The sequence below is a fragment of the Carya illinoinensis genome, chromosome 14 (genome assembly GCF_018687715.1).
Source record: "Carya illinoinensis cultivar Pawnee chromosome 14, C.illinoinensisPawnee_v1, whole genome shotgun sequence".
NCBI lineage: Eukaryota > Viridiplantae > Streptophyta > Magnoliopsida > Fagales > Juglandaceae > Carya > Carya illinoinensis.
Window position 1 is genome coordinate 31,132,138 of NC_056765.1, and position 13,352 is coordinate 31,145,489.

General features: G+C 35.8%; 1 protein-coding gene across 1 annotated transcript; it reads right to left on the bottom strand.

Moving 5' to 3' along the window:
- Positions 1-6,601: 6,601 nt before the first annotated feature.
- LOC122294022 (G-type lectin S-receptor-like serine/threonine-protein kinase LECRK3) lies at positions 6,602-9,525 on the bottom strand. The gene has a single exon (XM_043102490.1). The coding sequence runs from the start codon at positions 9,427-9,429 to the stop codon at positions 7,018-7,020; it is 2,412 nt and encodes an 803-aa protein (XP_042958424.1). The 5' UTR covers positions 9,430-9,525; the 3' UTR covers positions 6,602-7,017.
- Positions 9,526-13,352: the final 3,827 nt, after the last annotated feature.

Below are 13,352 nucleotides of genomic sequence, written 5' to 3' on the forward strand. Positions count from 1 at the left end.
TATCTTATCATTATTTGATTAAATTTGGATGAATGTAAAATAAGTATTGATTTATATCTAAACAATATTGAGTCTATCTAGAAGTCTTAGGTGTTGTTTAGATAAGTTCCTGAAGTCAAAATCGAGTTCTGTTAGCAGTACACTTATCCAGAAGAAATTGGAACAGAATTCAGTCTATATCAGAAGAAGTTATCTCGAAATGTTAGCAGTCCGTCGGGACGCGTTTTCGCGTCTGTTGCTAACCGTCAGCAGAGTCCTACTGCAACTAGAACTCTTTTCAGATCTTCTATTTAAAGGGGATTCGGTTTTGCATCTTTTCAAGGACTTCAAGCCACGAATTTTACAGAGGAGATTCTGAGTATTTAGGAGAGAAAATTCACTTGAGAATTTTCATGGGATTTTTCATATCTTCTTGAGTGTGATCGTGCTTTGAATGTGAAGCAACATTGATTGGATTTCAGCCTCTGGAGTTCCAGAAGGGAAGTCAACATTTGAAGATCGCCAGAGGTTCTGGCTGCTACTGCGGTAGAAGACAAACGGGTCGTTTGTCTAGGCAAGTAAGAGAGTCGAATTGCAAAGGTTTTGTAATTGATTATTGCTTGTAATTGTTCTTCAAATAATAAGATTGACTTTCCTGGGTTTGGCTGCCCCGTAGGGTTTTACCTTTAAAGAGTTCTTTAAAGGGTTTCCCTTCGTAACCAATCGTTGTGTTTTGCAAGTTTGATTATTTATTTTAAAGTATTTGATTCTTTTCATAATCTTGTTAATTGAGATCTAACCTATTTGTTCAAGGAAATTGGTAGACAATTTCGTGGTTTTACAGGGGTACATTGGGAATTTCAATTGGCATCAGAGCGTGGTTCACTCATTCGAGTGTGATCCGTGCCCTTGTAGATCATGTCGACGTCATTATACGTTCCACCATACTTCGATGGGGAAAACTATGCTTATTGGAAAGTTCGTATGAGGGCTTTTCTCAAGTCTTTGGATGAACGTGTATGGCATTTGGTTGAACAAGGATGGACTAAACCCGAGACATCTATAGATGCTTGGACAAAAGATGAAATTAGCAATTGCAATTTGAATAGCAAAGGACTTAACGCTATTTTCATGGCGGTATCCTCCGAAGAATTTAAAAGAATCTCCATGTGTGAGATTGCTAAAGAAACTTGGGATATTTTGGAGGTTACACATGAAGGCACAAGAATAGTAAAAAATTCAAAATTGCAAATGCTAACCTCAAAATTTGAAGAGATTAAAATGTTGGAAGACGAAAATTTTAATGATTTTTATGCTAAACTGAATGATATTGTGAATTCCAGGTTTAATCTCGGCGAGAAAGTGGAGGATTCAAGGATCGTGATGAAGATTCTAAGGTCTTTACCTGAAAGATTTCGACCCAAAGTTACCGCTATTGAAGAAAGCAAAGATCTTGATGCAATAAAGGTAGAAGAATTAGTAGGTTCTTTGCAAATGTATGAATCTTCGCTTCCTCAAGCAAGAAAAGGTAAGTCTATTGCCTTAAAAACTATAGAAGAAAATCAAGATAATTTTTCTGATGAAGAAAATCTTAACAATGAGGATATAGATCTTATAGTAAGAAAATTCAAAAAATTCATGTTTAATAAAAAGTATAGTGGAAAGGAAAAAGGAGGTAGAGAATTTTCTGCAAAGAAAAATTATTTTGAAAAATGGAATAAAGAAAAATCTGATAAAGTAAAATGTCATGAATGTTCTGGTTATGGTCATATAAGAATTGAATGTCCAAATTTCAAGAAAAGTAAAGGAAAAGCATTGAATGTCACACTTAGTGATAGTTCAGAATCTGAAACTTCAAGTTCATCATCTGATTATGACAATACTTTTGTGGTTTTTTCTACTGTTGTTAATGATTTTTCTGATATTGAGCTAACAAAATCTGAAAGTGATGATGACAATAGTGATTCGGAGGTTGCTCTAGTTGTGGATGATCATGAGTTGAGTTTACAAGAAACTTACAATGATGTGTGTGAAGAAGTGATCAAATTAAAGAAACTCAACAAGAAGCTGTACAAGAAATTCACTAATATGGAGAGTGAGAAAAATAATTTGTTTGAGGCATTCAAAATTTCTGATATTGAAATAGCAAGATTAAGGGATCAAAAAATTGCATTAGAAAAAGAGTTGGAAAAGGTTCAAGAAAAAACAGCAACACAAAAATTAGAAGAGATGTTGAGTATTCAAAAATCTAGTTGTGATCGCACGGGTTTGGGGTATATGACTTCTCAAGGTATGGAACTTAAAGACTCATCATCCGCTGCCACCTCATCAAAAAATATCATTTTTATTAAAGGAAGTCAAGATGAGGAAACTCCAAAGAAGGCCGTGTCTACAACTCATGTTTTAAGAGCCTCACATGATAGATCAATGACAAAGAAGCCCAAACAAGGTAAGTCCAAAGGTAGGTTTATTCCTATTTGTCATTATTGTGGTGTTGTTGGTCATATAAGACCAAATTGCTTTAACTTGAATAAAGTGAAGAAAAATGGATGTGAAAGAAATCTAAAAAGGAAAGGAAATAGTTTAGAGAATCAAGTTTGTGATATGAGTCAACAAATCAAATTTTTAAATCTCAAAATTGGTGAAATAGCAAATTTTTGCTTTCAAAATAAAGAAAAGATCATACAAAGTGATGTTGACAAAAAGAATAGGCCAAAATTTAAAGCAAAATGGGTGGTCAAAGAGGATGCCATGTCACATTAATGGATAGGATTACTTGCATGTTCTTGCATCCGTTATATTATTGCATTAGCCTAGGACATGCATTTTATTTTTCTGTTTTGTTTTATGTTTCTGTTTTTCAGTTTTAAATAAGAAAAATATAATATAAAAAAAAAATTCTGGTTTGGTTCATAACTTTTCTTTAAGGAAAGTGCATGCTTGATATGTCAAAGTTTGAGCATTTGTGTTCTTACTTAATAAATTCCTGAACCTATGCATCTCTCTACTTTGTGCAATTCACTTTGTGTATACTAACCCTATGGATTATCTTGGCAAAGTTCATTTTCAATGCACAGTGAGAAACTTATATGTATGTTTTTTATAATTAAAGTTCACATCATTTAATGAGATGCTCATCAAAGAGAGAGTTCATACCTTGAATTGACTAATACTAGTTGAACCTAGTACATCAATAAAGAGCTCTCTTCTTGCCAAACACAAAGAGTGATCCATATAGAAAAAGTCGGTGTTAATTCATTGTGGAAAAAGACAAACACCCTACACGGATCTATCTCTTTAAGTCCTTATAGAAAGAATCGTTGCTCTAATCATTGTGGAAAAAGATGAGCAACAAAAATGGACTTAAAAAAGGGGATTGTGCAAACTAGTGTTTGGAGGAGATGCTCATGTATCTAGGCCCTAGCATAAAGTTTGACTTTTAAGGTGAAGCAACAAACTCTTGTGAGCATCTATAAGAAGCAATCTTTCATGAATAAAGGTATCAAAAGGAAAAAAAAAAGATATTGAAGAAAGGAGTTCATAAAAATGCTTTGTTATAAGTATACTCACTCACACACTCACATGAACTTTGACATTGATGATCTTATGAGGAGTGAATATCCATAGTGATTGTTGCAAATAAAAGGGTGTACTTTATTGAATTTGTTTTGTGAGTCACACTATGTTTGAACTAAGATGCATTTAGGCATGTTACTTGCCCTATTGCTTTATATAAAATAAAAAATTAAAAATAAAAATTTTTTTGTTGTTTTTATTTTTACTAATCTCTATTTATTCTGGTTTCTATAAAATAAATACAGAAATAAAAATATGAAGCCTTTTTGGTTTGTTTGAGATATGAGCCTAAATTTGTGTTTTTTGGTCACTTATGCTAGTGTTGCAGTAGTCCCAGTGGGACTCTTTTTCCTCGGGCACGTGCCTAGGCACACGGCACTTATGTGCCTTATGTTTTTCCTTCTTGTGTCTCATACATGCGCCGATCTCCCACCCTCTTTCTCTCTTATTTTGCACGGCGCCCAGCTCTCTCACACATTTCTTCCTCTTTTGAGACCCAACCAAATCCTTCATTCACTCATATCACTAGTTAGACTTTTGAAATTCTGAAGATCATCCAGTTCTACTCATCTTTGCATCCTAATCAAGGTAAGGCTTATGTGTTTTTCGGTCTTCTGAAATTTCTAGGGTTGATATGTTTTTCAGCCGATTTATGAGGGGCTATTCATTATATGTGATTGGGTTGCGTTGAAATCACTATGGTTGCTCAGTTGAGCATTTTGTTTGCATGTATTGAGGACGGTTTTTGAGTGGGTCCTTAGCCTTTGTCATTCGGTTTTCATGGAATGCCCACCAAGTGTTTGTTTTTTTGTCTCAACCAAGTTGTCTCAATCATTTGCTCATTGTTTAAACATGCATTCATGCTCACACATCATGTGCATTTAATCCATGAAAAATTGAGACACATGTGAGTTATTCTATTTTGTGTCTTGTCAGATTAGTGACAAAAAGGGGGAGATAAATAAATTGGAATATCTTGATATTGTGAAATTTAGGGGGAGTTTGAGTAAGTGGGTGTTTAATGAATTTGCTGAAAATAAAAAGGGGAGCAGCAGAATATTAAGGGGGAGAACTAAGTATTGAACATGGTTATTGATGATGAATTTGCTGAAAATAAAAAAGGGGAGCAGCAGAATATTGAGGGAGAGAATTAAGTATTGAACATGGTTATTGATGATGACTAGAACACCTTCTTTTTGTAGGTTTACATTGCATCTAACCTTTGATTATTATTGGGACTAGTTTCAAGGAATGTTCTATGTCATTTCTTATCATTACTGTATTAAGATATTTTTCACGAGATCTTGGTCTGCTGGTTGTTTTTATCTTAGGTACACACTACATTCATCAAGTTGATTTTGTGACCGATCCGCCAAAGGGAAGATTGTATATCCAAGACATTCATCAAATTGGTTTTGTCACCAATCCGCCAAAGGGGGAGATTGTAAAGGCAAAAATTGGCTAGGATTAGATGACTAAATGATAAGATTTATCTTATCATTATTTGATTAAATTTGAATGAATGATAAGGTTTATCTTATCATTATTTAATTAAATTTGGATGAATGTAAAATAAGTATTGATTTATATCTAAACAATATTGAGTCTATCTAGAAGTCTTAGGTGTTGTTTAGATAAGTTCCTGAAGTCAAAATCGAGTTCTGTTAGCAGTACACTTATCCAGAAGAAATCGGAACAGAATTCAGTCTATATCAGAAGAAGTTATCTCGAAATGTTAGCAGTCCGTCGGGACGCGTTTTCGCGTCTGTTGCTAACCGTCAGCAGAGTCCTACTGCAACTAGAACTCTTTTCAGATCTTCTATTTAAAGGGGATTCGGTTTTGCATCTTTTCAAGGACTTCAAGCCACGAATTTTACAGAGGAGATTCTGAGTATTTAGGAGAGAAAATTCACTTGAGAATTTTCATGGGATTTTTCATATCTTCTTGAGTGTGATCGTGCTTTGAATGTGAAGCAACATTGATTGGATTTCAGCCTCTGGAGTTCCAGAAGGGAAGTCAACATTTGAAGATCGCCAGAGGTTCTGGCTGCTACTGCGGTAGAAGACAAACGGGTCGTTTGTCTAGGCAAGTAAGAGAGTCGAATTGCAAAGGTTTTGTAATTGATTATTGCTTGTAATTGTTCTTCAAATAATAAGATTGACTTTCCTGGGTTTGGCTGCCCCGTAGGGTTTTACCTTTAAAGAGTTCTTTAAAGGGTTTCCCTTCGTAACCAATCGTTGTGTTTTGCAAGTTTGATTATTTATTTTAAAGTATTTGATTCTTTTCATAATCTTGTTAATTGAGATCTAACCTATTTGTTCAAGGAAATTGGTAGACAATTTCGTGGTTTTACAGGGGTACATTGGGAATTTCAAAAGGGTTCTCCATTTTATCCTAAAAGAAGAAAGAAAAAATAAAGAAAGATAGACAAAATGGATGGACGAGACAATGTCATGTATATAGAGACACAACACAAGATGCTTGGACCATTTGGTGCCCTTTCATGTCTCCCCACAATCTCTAGTGTTACTCTAGATGTGAAATGGTCTGAACAAAACACAATGCAGAAGAAGGAAGCGACTTCAAACCTATTGCTAGAAACTCTAGAGTTTAATATAGGGTGAGCTTAAAACAATGGCCCAAAGGACCAGAAAACCTAAGATTCAAGATTCCTTGAAAAATTGGACAAAAGACAACAAAAGAAGAAGGCATCAATATATGCTAGAAGTCAAAAAGAGGGAGAATTTGCATCATTTGTGTTGAAACACAAATGAGCAACACAGGATCATGTCAATAGATATTGAAATCATCCATGTCAGATATTCTACCAACAAGAATTTGCATCACATGAGATATGAGCATTGAAGCATCTAGTGTCCTTCTACACTTTGAATGATTTATAAGATCAAGAACTTTGTGAAAGATCCCCTGAGTTTCAGAAAGAGTTATCCTGCCCCAATGAGAAAATGCAGCTGACTTTCTACGGCTAAACTCTTGAACATGTGTCCATGTTAAGAGGAATCTACTATTCAGAGAACATACACATAAAAGCAAAAAGGAGAGGGCACTCATGTATTCAATTAATGCTCGTTCCCATGCAGGGAAGAGTTCAATGGCAGTCACATGATTTGGTTTAATCCCCAAACCAACATATCCCAAAACAGGAACTAAAACAAGAACCAACCCTTCTCTAGTTATTCTAGAAAAAGGATAAATACTCCTTTGGTATCTCCACTCTGCTTTGATCATTCTGTGTTTTATGATGAACATATTACTACGCTAATATTATTAACTGAGAAAAATTTTATATAGCACTTCTTTTTTCCTATTGCATACAACTATCATACAGAGTACCCGGCCCATTTCTTGATATTATTCAACTTGCCACACTGACAGTACTGACAACTAGATATGCATAGAGAATTGAACAACTGGGAAAGTAATTTATGTTTGAATTAAATCTAGATTGAACGATTAAATGAGGATGGATTTGGAGGAACTGGCACTTCAACAGTTCCTTCCATCATCTGTATGACTTTCTTCATTGTTGGCCTTAGCGATGGATCCTCCTGAATGCACCATATTGCAATCATCACATATCTTTCCACTCTCTTCATGTCAGACATTGCTTCCTCATCATTCCCCAATGAGAGATCCAGTTTTCTCTCTTTATAGCAGTCATACACCCAATCTGCAAGTATCATCTGATCCTCATTCTGTGCATCTGCTTCAAAACTCTTCCGGCAGCAGATGATCTCTAGCAGCAAGATTCCAAAGCTGTAAACATCCACCTTGACTGTGACGGGCATGTTTCTGAACCACTCAGGGGCTACATACCCTTTGGTTCCTCTAATTCCGGTCATAGTCCGAGTCTGGTCTGTCTTCAAAAGCTTGGCTAATCCAAAGTCAGAAATTCTTGGTGTCAAAGAGTCATCCAAAAGGATGTTCTGTGGCTTGATATCGCAATGTATGATCTGGGTGCTGCACTCTTCATGCAAGTACAAGAGCCCTCTTGCAGTTCCTAATGCAATTTGTATTCTTTGGTACCAGTTAGGCCGTGATCCTCCAAAGAGGAAGTTTGCTAGAGAACCACGGCTCATGAATTCATATACAATAAGCCTGTGCTGCCCCTCATTACTGAAACCAAGCAGTTGTACCAAATTTTTGTGATTTGTTCTGCCAATAGCACTCACTTCTGCTTTGAACTCCAGATCGCCTTGTGTCACGATATTGTTCAACTTTTTAACTGCAACAGGCTTGCCACGATCAGATTCTACGGCCCCTTTATAAACTATTGCAAAAGCACCATGCCCCAGCTCTTCCTTGAATCCATTTGTAGCTTTTTTTAGTTCCTCATAGGTGAAACTTCGCAAGTTCATGCCTGGCATCACTGGGTATCTTTGAACGACCTTTGGCTTAAAATAATCGAAGCGAAAGACAGCCAGAAAGGCCGCCAACAGAAAGAGTAGGTTGAAAAATACTGAGCTGCCTAAGAGCACCGATCCAACAAGGATCAGAGTTGAACGATCTTTCTTCTTAGAATCTGCACCTGAAGGCTTGAAAGTTGAATCATCTTTCCGTATTTTGATCAGGGCCTTCGCTCCCTCTCTGGGATCCAGCCTTCCATTCGAGAGTGGAAATTTCTTCTTCCAGCACACTCCGTTGCTTCCATAAATGGCAAGAGCGCAAAAACAATCACCCAAGCAAGCATTCCCGCACCAATCCTCAGTTTGGCCTTGAAAATGTTCATAATCAGATCGGGGCCAATTTATATTTAGCATAGGTTGAATGTAAAAATGATCCTTTCCCGGCAATGATTCATTACAACTTTGTTGGATAAAGTTTGCTTTACATCCTTTCCTTTCATCATCTGGATCAATGGAAGCGTATCCTTCGGGGCATATGCAACGAGGTCTTTGATCATCTCCTAATTTGCAGTAGCTGTTGAAACCACAAGCTCCACCGCCTGTATCTTGCGTTATGGCTCTGCAGATATTAATAGGGATGAAGTTCGACGAAGGGGTCCAATCCGGAGGATTACTCATGGACGAAATATTAAGGCGTTTTGGGTATGCATAATGCCTAAAAACTCCATCATATTCAAGAATCGCTCTCTGATAAAAGTCTTGCGTAGATTTGGTAATCGGTGATATCGTCTTAAGTATGCTTCCGTCTTTTGCTGCAACGTATATAGAACCAGACTGGTTGAATACAACCTGAAAACCACTCTGCCCGGTTTCGCTTGACCAATAAACAGAATTAGCAGAGTCCAATGGAAAATCTATAGTTTGAAGCACAAAACTTCCATCCGATTGCAGTGAGAACTGGAATCTTCCGTTTGAGTAATTCGTTTCCGAGTAACGTGCAACAAGTTTTCCGCCCAGATCAATAGTGTTTGTGGGTAATATTGTATCAGTTGGAAATTTAAAACTCTCCCACAAATACTCAGAATTCTGGGTTGCCAGCACCAAGTTTCCGCTGTCAAGCATGGCTGCATAGGCAACACCTGAAAGCGCTACATCAGCTCCCCATATCTTTTTTCCTTCTGGGTCCTTGAGCTCAAATTGGCCGTCTGTCGTAAGCTCAACTTTGGATCCTCTTGGCGCTAGATCATCTCCATTGGCTGACCAGACAATGGTTAGTTTTGGTATTTGGCTGAACCAGATGGCTAGTAGATAACCTCCATTTTCAATCCGTCGGAAGCCAAAAGAAAAGTGACCGTTAGGCGATGCCCAGGAAGAATCGTCGTCCTGAGCTGTCAAGGATGAGCCTAAGGAGTGGTTTCTGTAAGTTTGAGCTGAGGTAGAACATGCCATCATCAACAGAAGAAGCAGCAACGAGCTGGGGAGAGGATTTGGCAATGCAAAAGCCATGGTATGATCAAGTGTGTATTTTTCAGGAGATGATTAGTTAGACGGATTAATAACAATTGAAAGATATACTGGACAATAAGTTAGTTCCCTTCCAAGTTCCAACCATAGAAAGAAATCAAACTCAAACACGATACCATGTCGGGAAATTGGAAAAATATAGTTGTAATTATAATTGTGTATTAATCTATGTATCAATATGATGTGATTGATAAAAAAATAGATTTTATTAAAAATAGTGTTAATTTAAATTTTAAGTATAAATAAATTATTATTTGTACAAAGATTAATACACGATTGTGTTTGTATCTAATAAAACTCCGACAAATTTCGTTTGAATGTTTCAATGTTTTTAAGAGTGTTCAAAGATTTGACTAGCGACCTGGCAAGACATGTCGTTTCCAACGCCCACGTGTTGACAATTTGTTCTGTATTTCAACAAAAGATCCTGAGAAATGCATGACAAGAAAGGTATATATGCCCGAAAATGAATTATTGTAAATTGATAGTAATTTGTCATAATATTATATCAACTTATAAAATAAATTTAAGGTATCGCATATATTTACATTAATTTTAGAAATTTATTTTTTTAAAATCCTTTTATTTTATTTTTTCAAAATTGTGGTGTGAAGAGATAGATATCATTAAATTGCAATATTAGTAAGAACATAACCATAAGAATGGGATATGAAAACCATTTCTTAAAAGTAGTATATTGATGCGATTATTAGAAACGTTGGGTCGAATAGGTACATTTTAGTGGTCTCTCGGTAATTAAAATATTACACATTCCCACTATCATTTTTGTTTTTAAGAAAAATATTGAGACTCTGGTAGGAATTCTCAATGACTGTAGTGCTACTTTAAAAAATAAATAAATAAATAAATAACATACATAACGTGAACAATGTTATAATTAAGATGAAAAAAAAAATTGAATATGTTAAATATCTCAATTCTAATAGTTTAGACACCACGTAAGCATGCGTGCATTTTGGGGCATTCAAGATTCAAGAATTTTCGCAAGAAGTGGACCACAGGCACTGCATGGTACTCCAAAGGTCTATTAACTCAATTACGTGCATTTTCAAAACTCAGAATTGTTTGGAAGAAGTCTAGCAAGTAATGTGTGAACATAAATGTGCCGATTGAATAAAATAATTATTGGGTGTATGGATATGAATGGTCCAGGTAGTTGCGATGACAATATACTTAGCATTTAGGCCTCGTTTGAATATAAAATTCAAATGAGTTGAGATAATATATTTTTAATAGTAATAAATTTTTTTAATTAAGATAAGATGAAATAATTTAAAAAAAAATATATATGTTTAGATAATAAGATGAGATGAGATGAGATGAGATAGTTTTTAATTTTTGAGATTTGAAAATAGTGTGGATGCTACTATTTTAATTTTTAGCCAAATTGTATACTATGCACGCACTTTTATGCTATTCACACACTGTTTACTCATTGTTTATTTACTGTTCATATACTATTTATTGTTAGTTTTCTCTGTTCATTACTATTTATTTAAGTAAATATTTTTAAAATTTTAAGATAAAATATAATATGTTTGGATAGAAAAAACTGCTACACGGCACAAATGAGATGAAAAGAAAAATAAACAAAAAAGGGTTCTTCATTTTCTTACCGTGCATGTAGCGTGAAAAATATGTGTTGCCTAATTAAGGAGGTCTTTAACGGCTTGACACTACAACAGAAAGTACTTTAATCGCCGGGAAAAATATAAAAATCACTGCTAAATCCCTATCCCAGCGATTATAGACTCGCTGGATAATCGCCAGTACTATTCAGCCATTTCTTCTATACTGCCGTGAATTGCCAAAATCGTCGTGTAATGTGTGATTTTTCGCAGCGATTTCATAATCGCCGGAATATAATTTCAAAAAGTTAAAACTAGATGCCGGCGATTTAAAAATCACTGGAACCTAATTATACGGCGATTTCTTCATCGCCGGGAACTAAATTATAAAACGGTAATTTAAAGGCCGGCGTTTGAGAAATCGCCGTAGAATTATTTTCCAGCGATTTATTTATCGTCGGCATATAGTTTTAAAAACGGATAAAGTTTTGCTAGTGTTTTAGAAATCGCTGGCTAATAAATTGCCAGCGATTTCTCAAACTCCGGGATATAAATTTCAAAACGGTAATATATATGCCGGTGTTTGAGAAATCGCTGGCAATTTATTAGCCGGTGATTTATTCATCACCGGATAACGAATTTAAAAACGGATAACGAGTTACCGGCAATGAAGAAATCGCTGTCAAATATATTTGCAGCGATTTCTCAAACACCGGCATATATATTACTGTTTTGAAATTTATATCCCAGCATTTGAGAAATCGCTGGCAATTTATTTGACAACGATTTCTTCATCGCCGGCTAACTCGTTATCCGTTTTTAAAATACTCACTTTTAAATGGGGACGAACCAAGACTTGAGATTGATAGGGAATGACTTACAGATGTTTATGAAGCTAGTGGAAGTGAGGGTTGGCCGTGGGTGGCGGCAAAAATGGTGGTGGAAGGCCAAAAATTCTAAAATAGAAAGTGAGGTCATGGGGGCTGCTCCAGCGATGGATCGGAGCTGAAAATGGGTAGTTTAGGACGGCAAGAGGTCGGTGATGAAGTGGTGAAGAGGTGGTAGCTAGAGGTGGAACAACGGCAGCAAAACGGCTCAAAAATCATGCGGATTGGTGGGGCTAACAGCGGTACGGATGGAGGTGAAATTTGATAGGGATGATCATCGATTGGAGGAGAAAAAATCTGGGTGGGTGGTGAAGGTTACGGCGCCGGCAAACGACGGGTGAAGAATACGGCGAAAATGGAGGAGAGAGAGACGCGTGTAGGGGGAGAGAAAAACTGAAGGAAAAAGAGAAGAAAAAAAAAAGAAAAAGAGAAAAGAAAAAAAAAAGGAGAAAAATAAAGAAAAAGGAGAAAAAGAAAAAGAGAAAAAGAAAAGATGGGGAAAAGAAATGAGGTCCAGTCCTCACCTCTGGAGTCCAGAAACTGATCTGACGAAAACAACTTTAAATAAGGCTATTGAACCGGGTTTCGGATCGGATATTCAGGTATATCCGGCCTAGAACTCAGATTGCAAATCCGGGCTAGATTCTGGCCCGGATATACACAGGTTATAACACGGGCTGGAATCCGGATGTATCCGGATTTTTTACAACACGGAATTTGGGTTTTGACCTGTACCCGGGTTTTTTTTTTTTTTTTTTTTTTTTTTTTTTTTTTTTTTTTTTTTTTTTTTTAACGAAGTCTTTATTATTAAAAGAATTTTAATTGTAATTTAGAAGCTTATATTCTATAAGTCTTCAAAGCTTTTTTTAAAAAAAAAAAAAAAAAATCTAGAAGCCTATATTCTATTGTAATTTAAAAACATATATATATATTTTTTTATATATAATACAACTATTTATCTTTCAACTAAATGCAACTAAAAAAATAAAAGAATCTTACATTACAAAACACAAAATTACAAGCCACACAAACCACCAAACATATTTCAATTTGCCATCTCCCAAATGGAGTTAGCAAGAAAAGCCTACAAAAATAGACTTCATATTGTTAGCAAGGTATAGTCACCAGCTACAGTCCCTGTGGGGTCAGTTGATGTCACGTCAGCTATTTTTTTAAAAATAAAGCAAAAATTCAAAAAAGCTAAAGAAAACAGAGTTCATGGTCTTCCTGCTTCTTATTAGTGTGAAAACTTTTCAGCGGTCTTCATGCTCACACATTAAGCATCGTGACGTTGTCTACTTCTCAAACTCGTGGTCTTCATGCTCACAAAAGATTTGTGGTTTGGTCTTCTTGTCGATTTATAGTTCAAAACAGAGATCTTCAAGTCTTTAAGTGGATCTGTGCGGGTATTTTCATGGGTCACCAACTC